A 12639-nucleotide genomic window follows, 5' to 3' on the forward strand; every position below is an offset into this window, starting at 1 on the left:
ACATAAATGACAGGAGGAAAGAATGTCTTTTAAACATAAGTGTTGAGTGTCTGTTGTCCTTTTTGCCATGTTCTGTGTCTGATGTTTAAGATGTGGGCACACATTTCTTTCAGTTTAGGATTGGTTAGTATTAATATAATGGAGTGTGCAGAAGGAAACAGAGAAAACAAGATGGTAATAGGTAGTTTGTCAAATTCTTCCTTATTAATAATGCTTTTGGTATAAATTATCATACCAATGAAATAGACAAGATAGAAGAAGAGATAGAACAGCAAAGATATCATGACTTTCATGTGGACCTGAGTGCTGAGGTCCTTCACACCAAGACCGCTTTTCTTCAGGTTTCTTGTGTGCCTGTGAAGAGAAATAATCAGAAGGATGGATGCAGTTGTGCTCAGGAAGAAATTTGCAGAAGAAAAAGAGAATTCCACAGGGACAAAATAAATGAAAGTGCTCTTGCAAACTTCATTTTCACTGGCATTGCCTGACAGAGTTCCTGTCACATTGTAACACTCTTTGTGTTCAAAGCTGACAAATGAATAAAGATAGAAAACCATGGAGACTAATATTGACATTCCAAGCATCCTGGGTATGAGCACATTGATCCTTGCTTTTATCCACAGGAAGAGAGGGTTGGCAAAGTTGGTAACCTTTACACAATAAAAAACATTGAGCCATGTGGCACACCAGTCGCTTACCATGTTGGGAAACGTCCAGGAAAAATGTATTAACTTCTTTAAAGAATTATACAAATTAGTCTTTGGAAAGCAGCAGATCAAGAAGCTGGTCACCAGAATAGTTGACTGTGCTAGAAATCTGGAGGTGCTCAAACTAGCCAGGAGAATATCATAAGGGCCCATTTTCATGTTTTGCAGCCATTGGTGTCCATTCACCACTACGATAAATCCATTTGCCAAAATACCAATAAGGCACACAATTCCAAAAATAATCCAATAAATGATATTCAGTATAGACATCTTTCTAGCCTGTAATGTCTAGATTGTCTGTAAGGAGGAATCTAGTTGTAATCCTGCCTGATGTTTGCTGTGGAACACTGCTGTTTGGGGCTTTTATAATGATCAGATCATGCTACAGAAGAGGAACCTATAAAAAAGCAGAAAACGGTATTATTGGCAAACTTCATGTGACATTTCCTTTTCTCCTCATTACCAAAAATTACCCACCCCCACCCCCCCCCGCCCTTTGAAATAAAGTCTTGAATATGTTTATTGTTACATTCTGAATGGTAAATATATGATGGTTTTGCAGAGCCTTGACGCTGGACAATTGCATTTTGCCAACCTCAGATCTCATAACTTGGAGTCGTCCTCCCCTTGGAGTCCTTTTAAAGCAGACTGGATGGCCATCTGTCATGGATGCTTGGTCAGGGTTTCGACTAGATGCCCTTTTGGTCCTCTTCCAACTCTATGATTCTGTCTATGATTCTAACTCAATCAACCATATTCCTCCCACAATCTAAATAAACCCAATTATATAGACTCTTCTTTCAGACTTCAATTCATACCTTAAAAAATTTAACAGTAACCTGCAGATGTCCAAAATGAAGTGATGGCAGCCATGCTGAGGGCGCTTAAGGTGACCAAAAGCCAGCTGGAAATAGAAGTGGTAAGCTTGAGACTGCCTGTGGTGGGCTGCTTCAGGAGAGGCCATTTGTCACTTGCAGTCCTGGAGCGATTGCACATCCAGAGTGCCACAGATTGCTCCATTTGGCCCATCCTTGCTTCAACCTGTAATATAACATCCCATTTAAACAAGGTATATGTAATGTATTTTCCCCTCAAATTCTACTTTATGGTAATGTGCAGGACTAACCCTTCCTTTCCATAGACCTTGCCCTTTATGATGGCTAGTAGCTGAAAACATTGCCACACATATCTTGTTATCTCACTTGTTCTTTTATAACCAGTGTCATAACCACCAACCACCTGATCTCCCCTTTATTCAGCTACTGTAATAGTCTAGGTTCAGTGAATGGCGAAACTATGGGCACGCGTGCCAGAGGTAGTCACTCAGAAACCCTACTCTGTGGGCAACATGATCCAATCCTCTCCCAGCAACAGAGTTTGCCAGAGTTTGTTACTAGAAAGCCCAGAGGACATGGCACTTTCAATAAATAAGTGGCCTTTTGGGTTTTCAGTTTTGGACACTCGGCCCTCTAAAAGGTTCACCATCACTTGCTTGGTCATTTCTGAATATTTTATAATCAGTCCTGTTTACTGGAAGCAAAAAGTAAATGTACATCATCTTATCATTCCAAATTTTTTGTTTTTCACAGTGTCAAAATTAAGAGATAATGAATTATTAAAAGGGAGTACCATTTTGGTAAAATACTTCTATCCCCACCAAATAATTAATTTGTTTTTAAATCATTCTTTTAATTCTAATCCGTTATGTAATCTATATTTGTAACTTTTAAGGCCAAATTTTATAATTCACTTATAACTGTTTACCATTAACCTTATAACCCCCTCATCCTTTTGTCGCATCAACAATCACCAACATGGCCAGAAGTGACATCAACAGCATCTTCTTATTTAAACATAATTTAAAAAATACAGTATTGCAATAATTATATAGAAAAAGAAAGAAAGAAAGAAAGAAAGAAAGAAAAAGAACATAAAAGAGCAAGAAGAAAGAGGAGGAGGAGGAGGAAGACAACTAGCCAATCTTCCATTTGTGTGTTAATACATACATATAAATTTATCATACGGTCCACAGTCATATAGATGTCCTTTTTTCACAGCTTTCCCAAATGACAATAAAAGACAACTGCAACACTTATTATACTTATTACGTGTCTGGGTGCTAGTTTAAATTTTGCATTTCAAACCTCATATGCACTGTTTTCAAAAGGAATTTGGTAAGAAGTTTAAAGAACATTCCTTTACGTGAAAAAACTTTGAATGAACACCCCCCACCCCCCCCCCAAAAACCCAATCTCAAAAAACTTTGGTTGCAAAACCCAACAAAATGGTAGATTGGTAGACCCTCAAGACCCATCCATCCAATCCCCTTCTGTTATGAAGAATACATAGATCTAAGGGACATGTCAGTCTGACCCCCCATGTGTTCAACATCAGTAATGGCCACTGAAGGATGTTATCCTAAAGCAAACCTATCACAAGGCTTTTCTTCCATAAAGAGGAATTTTTGTCATATTCGGCTTCACACATGGCAGCGCTGACAGAGTGTGACCCTCACTAGAAAACTAGAAGGGGGGTGTGGGTGGGGTGGCAAATGGTAATCATAAGAACTCATATGAATCATCGAACGTTGGAAGAGACCACAAAGCCACATCACAGTTCCCAAACCCCCTGCCATGCAGAAATCCAAATCAAAGCATTCCCTGACAGATGGCACATCCAGCCTCTGTTTAAAGACCTCCACCACGAAAGAGACTCCCCTATCACCCGCTCCGTGGGAGTGCATTCTCTATTTCGATACAACCCTTACATGCTCAGATAGTCTTCTACATCTCAAAGGTTCAAGTAGGAATCATTCTTCTTTCCTGTACTTGCATCCAATTGTTTCACGGATCCTGTTCTCCTCATTTGGAGCAGCAAAAACAAGCTTGCTCCCGCTTCTCCCAATATACATCCTATTTCAACAATATTCTAAAAAAACAGGGCGATCATATCACCTCTTTAACCTTCTTTTCTCCAGACTTAAACATCCCCAGCTCCCTAAGTTCGTTCCTCATAGGCATGCTTTCCAAACCCTTCAACCATTTTTGTCCAGCCCTCCTTTATGACAAATTATAACGACACTCTCAGTGTTTCCTCAATGTCCTTTTCTGAATTGTGCAGCCCAAACTGTACATACAATTATTCTAGGTGGGGCCTGACCAGAGCAAGAATACAGTGCACTATACTTCTCTTTGATCTAGACACTATACTTCTTTGATTGCATCGCCTAAATATAGCAATTGGCCATTTTTACTGCCGCATCAACACACACGTTCCACTCATGTTCAACTTGTGGTCAATACTTGACTTTCCTATATCCCTTTCACCACCACGTAGTTTTCATTCAGCCAGTTCCCAACCCCATCCTATATTCTGTGCATTTTATTTTTTCCGCCCTAAGTGTCAAGACCTTACATTTCTCCGTGTTGAATTTCATTTTGTTAGCTTTGGCCCACTTTCTAGTCTTTCAGGTCATTTTTGAATCTTGAATGCCGTCCTCTGGGTATTAGCTATTCCCCTATTTGGTAATCATCTGCAAATTTTGATAAGTATGCTTCCAATGCTGTCATCCAGGTCATTGATAAAGATGTTGAATAGACACTGGGCACCAGGACAGAGCCCTGTGGACCCCACTGGTCACTTCTCTCCAGGATGAAAAGGTGCCATTTGAGCCCCTTGGGTTCGGTCCGGTCAACCAATTACACATCCATTTAACAGTTTCCTTTCTAGCCCACATTTTACAAGCTTGTTTGCAAGAAGGTCATGGGGAACTTGTCAAAGCCTTCTAGAATCAAGATATACTATAATACCACAGCAATTCCCTTCACTACCAACGGTAAGTTTATCAAAGAAAGAGATCAGGTTTGGTCTGGCATGACTTGTTCTCTGAAACCCATGTTGACTTTTTGTGATTATGGCATGGCTTCTAGATGTTTCACAGATTCTCGTTTAACGATCTGCTCCAGCAATCTTTCCTGGGATGTGAGGTCAGACTAACCTGGACGATAATCGTTGGGATCCTCCTTTTTTCCCCTTTTTGAAGATGGGACAACGTGTTGCCCCGCCTCCAGTCTTCTGGATCTCTCCTGTTTTCCAGGAGTTTTCAAAGATTATTGCAATGGCTCCGATATTACAGTTGCCAGTGCATTTTTAAAATACCCTTACATGGAGTTAATCTGGTCCCGGAGACTTTAAATTCATTTAGATTAACAAGGTGTTCCTCTACTATCTCTTTACCTTATCTGTCCTGCCGACAGGAATTCGGCCATGTAGAAATCCTAGCATTGGAAGGTACAACCGCCAGAGGTCATCTACTCCCAACTCTCTTCACCAATGAAGGAAGAGCTAGGATCCAGGGTTGGACGTTGGAGGTTGAGGAGCATGTGACTTGCCCAAGGTCACCCAGTGAATTTCTATGGTGAAATGAGAGGCTAGAGTTCTAATCCCAGCTCAGCCAAGTAATCCACAGGGGACATTGGGTTGGGTTACTCTCTCTCTCAGGGACATTTCGTAAACTCTCCTTGCCAAAAGCACTATAGGTTTGCCTAGGATCACCATGGGAGAGGTGGAAAGAGAGGTGTGTCATGCCCTCCACTCTATACGTGAGAGGGTGACCCCAAAACATGAAGAAGGGGTGAGGTGGGGTGGAAATGGCAAAGTCCGTTCTTCTGCCAAGCAGGAATTCTGGCATGGAGAATACCAGCAATTGGGAAGGGATTCCCAAGGGTCATCTCTCCAACCTCTTCGAAGGATACCTAGGATTTAGGTTTCCTTCGTAATTTCATTCCATGTTTGACACAAGAATTGCAAGATGAGTTCGGACAAGACTTCATTTGGACTCGATCCAAATCTCCCCGACTTTCCCAAACTAAGAAACTAAACATGGCCAAACACACTGTGAAAATATGTGCACAATCGCATGTAAAGGCACTTATTACACTGGCAATGTAGCTTTGTCATCAGCATCATGTTGTGTTTCTTATTGTGCTTTTGCAGACACCCTTATTACTTTGCTAGTCATCAATCATCCCCTTCAAACTTCAAAGCCGACCCACCATCTGGTTTAAAGTAGACACAATAGACCAGACTTTTGATTTGGTAACACACAATACATTATCAAATTTCCTTCCCCAAAACTTGGAACATGTACAGTGCCCAGACTGTTTTAAAACCTCTCTGGACACAACAGCCATAGCACTTGACTGAACATTAGACACGACCTTGTTTTTCACATGAGCTTACTTTTGTTAACCATTGGTTTGGAGGCCCCCCGATATCCAGCATCGCAAACAGAGCCCACTGGGCTTTGCTTGAGATGGCTTTTGCGTCACGGTCAATCAGCCACAAATGCGTGCTTCCACTCCTGGAACTAGCACCTTTGACTCTGCGTTCTTCTTAGCCGGCATTTCAAACTTTCAACAGTTCTTTTGGAACATGCCCTAGGCTTCTTTACAGAAGGAAAAGCAATGTAAGTGTTTCTTTGGAACAACTGCAGCCTGTCTCCTGCTGGCTATTCTCCAATAATCCTCCGCTGGTTTGAAAACCTTTGGTATCTCCCCCGCTGGGCCGACTCTGGAGCCCTGCTTTGAACCTCCGCGCTGGCTCCTTTCAAGAACGTGCGCCGACACCAACTCAGCAGTCATCTGGTCTTACATCACACCTTGAAAACTAGGCAGGAGTGGGCTCATAGTCTTGGGTCAAGCGCCCAAGCAAGATGTACGCCTTCTGCTCCTCAGGCGAAGGTGACCCCTCCTCAGCTGCACTTGTGCAAACAGGTCCTGCATTTCCTCCAACTGCTTCTCAGGAATCCTGCTTTTTTTCCTGCATTTTGCAAGCATAAAGCCTCCTGCACCAGATCATTCTGGACAAGGCAGTGCTATTCTGGTGCACACCTTTGCAAAGTATCCCAAACAGGCCTTTGCACTACTCTTTTCTCTGACATGGTTAATCTGGTTTGGCTTCAAGAGTGAGTAAGATTGTAGGCTCAATACCCTCGAATCATCAGCAATTGTATCATCAGTAGGTCCACGTCCACCACATGCCAGAGACCCTCTGGACTAGCAGTGATTCCGTGTAGACAGCCCAAGCGCAATAATTTTGTTGAATAGCTTAGATATTTAGCTGCGCCGCCTCCATGACTTCAAAGCAAACAGCAAAACAACCAAAACAACCAGTCCCAGCAGTTTCTCCAACAACACTGTTATCTTCCCATTTGCTTCTCGGCACAGGACATGAACAACACAGAGCAGACTTACAGATGGAAGAAAACTCACAGCACATGTCTCAGTGGATCAGGAACAACAGCAACCGCAGACCCTCCAGGCACCCATCCAAGAACCAGCTCAGAAACCAGCTTGGCAACCATCCTGGGAACCATCCCTCTGCTACCACGTTGTTAGAAAAATTGTTTTGGTGAATGTTTCTTGCCCGTAGTTCCAAACTGGATGTAGATGAAGTCTTCTCTGGAACTCAGGATCAAAGCAAACTCCAACAAAGGCTTCAGCCTGGCGGAACAATGCCTATATGAAACCGCTGCTTAATTAAAGAAACAACACTAGAGCAGGCTTCACTCAGTGAGGGCTTTTATTGTCTTAGTTGCTATATATACACGAGCTAATAAAGCTAATAACTGTACACCAAATCTTACGCTTAGACTCCATACTCAGAAAAAAACCCAGAACATAAGATCAGTCCTTTGTTCCTCAGCAAAAATCATTCCCACGATGTCCAGCCTCTTTCCCACAATTGCCATGCAATAGGAACCAATCTAGTACAAATAAAAACCATGTCTGTTTTACATTTTGTCTCGTCTGTTGTCCTTGAACACGTTGTCTGAGGCCTAGATTTTGGCCTTCAACTGCAACCAATTTAAACTTAGCAAACCATGTGCACATCTGAACATTTTAAATACAAATATACAATAACATGTCCCATCATTTAAAGATTTCCAGAATAAAATCCACCACCCTCTGAGGCCCCAATCCATCACACGAAGTTCTTCTTAAGGTTTGGTGGAATCTCGTGTTTGAATTTGTTTAGCGTTCTAGTCTCTTGAGCAGCAGAAACAAGCTTGCTCCATTCTTTCAGTATTTAAGATAGTGGCATATCACTCTCAGGGTAATTTCCCTCTCCAAGCTAAACATGCCCAGCTTCCTCAGTCATTGTTCATAAGACTTGATTTCCAGAACTTCGGAGCATCTCATCATTCTTCTCTGGAATGTCCTAGCTTGTTGATGTCCTTCTGGAATGGTGGTGCCTAGAATAAGACTACTTCCTACTTCCAATCTGGACAATATACATCTGTTAATTCAGCCAGCAGAATTGGCGTTGGTTTTTTTAGGCACTGCATCACAGTGTTGAATGTCAGGTCCAGCAGAAGACCTAGTTCAAAAACCCAGTCTCATTAGTTAAACCCAGAAATCCTTTATTAAGATCTATAGATCCAGTCTAAGAAACTTCATGTGTTAAACTGGCCAGCAAGCATTTAAATTGGCTTATTAAACTATACACAAGTTTTAAAATTCGTATGGGGTTAATTCTTATTGATTATAATTAAATAAACAACATTTCTCTTCTGTTACCCATACGACCCCGTTTTCTTTCTGTTTAAACAACCAGCTTCTTTCATAGAAAAGCCTAGAACAGGCTTGGCTCATCCTTACTTATCCTTCTCTTCCAGTACCTGTGTCTGAGATCACCATGACTTATCAATACCATTTCTCCTGCATCACCCATCATGCCTATTCCCAACATTTTAATGGCAGGCACATTGCCTGTGCGCTCCTGACACTGACCCAAGTTTTACCTGTGGGTCTGATAACCTTAGATTATTTTCACATGTACCGTTTCAAGCTAAGCTGTCACCCCTTCTCTATTTTTTCATTTTTTTTTCCTGCCTACATAGAGTACCATATAAACATTTCACCAAGCATTCTTCATAATGGAATTTATTCAGCAGTAATACTGACTTCCTGTAATTGAAGATACTAAGCCTGGCAATCACTACCAGGAAAGATTATAAAGCAGATCATGGAACAGACTTAAAATAAATGCTTTGATCACTAAAAGTTACAAAAACAAGTCGTGCCAGACGAATAATTTCCTCTCTCTCACACACACTTTTTTCTTTTTCATTTTTATAGAGATATAAGCTTGTAGATGAAATTAGATTATGGGTAGCTACCACCCTAGAGGACAGGATCTGAATTAAAATGACCTTAAAGGATTATAACTGGAGCCAAATCCACAAAATGAATCTAAACAATACAGCAAATTACCAAGCAGTAAAAATGAAATGCAAAATATAGGATGGGGTGATACCTGGCTTGGCAACAGTACATGAGAAGGGATCTAAGGTTTTAGTAGAACCCAAGCTCAACATGAGTCAATAGTGTGATGCAGCATAAACCTTCCAATACAATATGAGGGAGAACTCGGCTCAATCTCTGACTCTTTCCCTCTTTTCTGAGACTAGCAGCTGAAGAAGAAGGAAGGGCTGGCCACCAAGGCCCAGATGGGCTGGGGAAAGGGAGGCCGGGAGGGTTCCTGAATAGGGGATGGAAAGCAAGCCCTCCCCTGCCCTACGGTCCAGCACCGCCAGCAGCAACTATGGGGGGCCTGCCAACTACAGAGCCATCCCTGCAGGACCGCCTCTGCCTCCGCCTCCAGGCCTTCCAGCTGCCCGCCCTCCCGCCAGCCCCAGAGCAGAATATGTTGTTCTTCCAGATCTTCTCCACATAACTATCCCAACACAATTTACTCCCATAATCCATCAGCCCCCCTCCCACCATGTTCACTTGTAGTGTTTGGTGCTGTCCCTTGCAGAGTTGGCATGTTGGATGACACATTCACCTGTCTTTGGTGTGCTTTGTGCCATTTCTATTTTTTCCTATTGGAATTCTCGCTTCTGTCTTGCCCTGAGGCAATGAGATGTCCAAAAACTCGGTTAAGGGATCAATAACATATCAATAGATGTATAGTAACTAACTAAGTGAAGTAATAATGACCACTCTATTCTTCTTTGGTTAGACCTCACCTGGAATACTGTGTCCAGTTCTGGGCACCACAATAAGAAGGATGGTGACAACTGGAGTGTGTGTCAAGGGGATAACCAAAATGGTGAAAAGTCTACAAACCACGTCCTAGGAATAGTAGCTTAAGAAGCGGGGTAATGCTTAGCCTGGGGAAGAGAAGGTTAATGAGTGACATGATATCCATGTTTAAACATTTTGAAAAGATGTCATACTGAGGATGGAGGAAGCTTGTTTCCTCCGCAAGCTCCAGATACCAGAATACGTCAATTTATTTAATAACCATTAGGAAGAACCTTCTGAAAGTAAGTGTTGTTTGACTGTGAGATGTCACATCTCCTGAGCTTCCTGATGTTAAGAGCTGTTCAACAGTGGAACACTCCTCCTCAGAGAGTGATGGAGTCTCCTTCTTGGAGCTTTCTCAACGAGGCTGAAAGGCCCACTGTTGGGACTGTTTGGATTGTGTATTCCTACATGGCAGGGGATTGGACTGGATGGCCCTTTAACTCTATGAATCCTGAACATTTTCACACTGGGGGATAATGTAAGGTTAAAGTGGAGCCAATGGGAGGGTAATCCCAGGGCATTAGGGACAAGTTTGCAGATCTTCCACATGACGCTGCGCAATCAGACGAATCCAGGGAGAAATGTGAGAATGAACCAAGAAATAAGCTAATTCACAAAACTACTGATTTGCCACATCCTATCTGCTTGCTAATTCACACTCTCTTCACGTAATAGCAGCCGTGTGGAAATGCAAGCCTCCAGATGCCTTTCATTTCCCAGGTCCCTTGCTGTGCCAGAAGGGAGAATTCTCTCTTTTAAAGGGAGAACACACACTTCCTTGCCTAGCGGCTTTCTTCCTCTTTGCAGACTCTAATCAGTTTGCTGGAGAAGACAGAGAGAGGAAGTATTGGCATTCCTCCTGGACAGGAGGGAGAAATGGAAGACATGCCCTGGAGAAGGAAGACATCAAGAAATACAGCCCTCTTTGGAATCAGGCAGCCTTATGGACCCCAGCCCCTCCTCTCTCTCTCTCTCTCCTCTCGCTCTCTCTCCCTCGCTCTCTCTCTCTCCTCTCTCGTGTGTGTGTTTTTCGAGATTTTATGGAGTTTTGCAAAGGAAGCCTCATTCTGCCTTCCGTCTGGCTTCTGGCAAACGAGGATCCCCCCCGGTTTCCCCTCTCCTCCCCCTCCCCTCCCCTCTCTGAGCATATGGGAGGGGGGCACTTATGGAAATGACAGTTGGGTGCATACGCAGAAAAGGTTTTTTCTAAGCGAGCAAGAGGGTTTTTCCTCATCCATTTGACAGCCAAATCAAATGTTACCCTAAGGGGATGTTCCCACTAGGGGAAAACCCCGTTCTGAATCGAATCCAAGGAGTGGCGTTCATATTAGGATCCGATTTAAACCTAGAACGTTCTAGAGCAACCCGCAATCGTCCCCACTACAAATCGATCGTTAGAGCGGGATAAAAATTTAAATCGAATTTTCCTCATTTAACACGTGTTAAAAAAACACTAGGGTCCGACCTACGTTTTTTCATTGATTCGAGTTAGGAACCGGAGTATTTAAATAGGAACGACAGCCTTTGAATCGGGTTGGATGGATGGGAGGAGCGGACTGCGGTGGGGGCTGTCCTGGGGGAGTTGCCCTTTCTGTCCCCATCCGTCGTGGCTGTCGCCTTTTTTCTTTTCTTCCTCACCCTTTGTTCGCTGTGGTCTTTCAATAAGAGATAAGGATTATTTTTATTTTTATTTTTAATGTTTTTACAGGCGCTTAATCTCTTCAGCGCTTTAAGCGCCTGAAGTCCCGGCTGCTCCAGCGCCGCATCTGCAAAGGACTTACCAGGCTTCTCCCGGTGATTGCAATTGCAACCTCCCTCTGTGTGGGGAGAGCCCATTTCTAACGGAGGAGAGGCAGGAAGGGAAGGCTCTCCCTCAAAAGAGGCATTCCCTGTCCGCTTGGCTCTGATCTCACCCAGACAGGGAAGGGCTCTGATCAATGGGGGGGGGATAGAGCCTTCTCCCTCTCTTTCTCAAACGGAATCTGCCTTCTCCTCCAACCCTGAAAGAGAATCTTTGGAAGAGTGCTCCCTCTGCTTTGCCAGAAGCCTCCCCCATTGATCTCTGGGCTCTGTGAAGGGATTCCTCTCCTGGTGTCTTGGGAGACATGAGAGGGGATGCTGTCATGCAAAACCTATCCATAGTTCCTCTGGAAAGTGCTTGGGTTTCCTACTAAATTCGCTTTGCCAGAAGCCCTCCCCCATTGATCTCTGGCTCTGTGAAGGGATTCTCCCCTGGCTGTCTTGGGAGACATGAAGAGGGGATGCTGTCCTGCAAACCCATCCCATAGTTCCTCTGGAAAGAGCTTGGGTTTCCTCTACTAAATTCGCTTTGCCAGAAGCTCCCCCATTGATCTCTGGGCCTCTGAAGGGATTCTGCCTGGCTGTCTTGGGAGACAGAAGAGGGATGCTGTCATGCAAAACCTATCCCATAGTTCCTCTGGAAAGACTTGGGTTTTCCTACTAAATTCGGAGGAAAATGTATATAAGGCTCACAGCGCTTATGACGTTTGATCGTTTCAAGCGCCTTGATTGGTTTCATTAAAAAAAATCCCGCCAAAAATACATCATTTCACAAACGGTCAATGAAATGGAAACCGCTGACGAAAGTTAAATCGCTTCCAAATAATCCGGGTTAACGTTACATCTTTCTGAAGTACTATTATTGACAGCTCCAAATAAGGTATGGAAGAGAAAATCGCTTTATTAAACACCGATTTCATGCCAAGTAGGAACACTTGCAGGTAAAAACTTCGATTAAATAACCAGATGGAACGAAGAATAACGCGTTTCGAACGCGAGATAACAAACACAGGGTTATTTTGAATTCGGTTTTTATT

General features: G+C 43.1%; 1 protein-coding gene across 1 annotated transcript in view; it reads right to left on the reverse strand.

The window, feature by feature from the left end:
* Positions 1-977, reverse strand: part of LOC121920581 (taste receptor type 2 member 41-like) — a 13910-nt gene extending 12933 nt beyond the window's left edge. Inside the window, exon 1 of the mRNA XM_042447705.1 lies at positions 103-977. Within this exon, the coding sequence (XP_042303639.1) occupies positions 103-977 (875 nt within the window). The remainder of the gene's footprint in view (positions 1-102) is intronic.
* Between the last annotated feature and the right edge of the window lie 11662 nt (positions 978-12639).

Source organism: Sceloporus undulatus, chromosome 2 (genome assembly GCF_019175285.1).
Source record: "Sceloporus undulatus isolate JIND9_A2432 ecotype Alabama chromosome 2, SceUnd_v1.1, whole genome shotgun sequence".
In the NCBI taxonomy this organism is placed as follows: Eukaryota; Metazoa; Chordata; class Lepidosauria; order Squamata; family Phrynosomatidae; genus Sceloporus; species Sceloporus undulatus.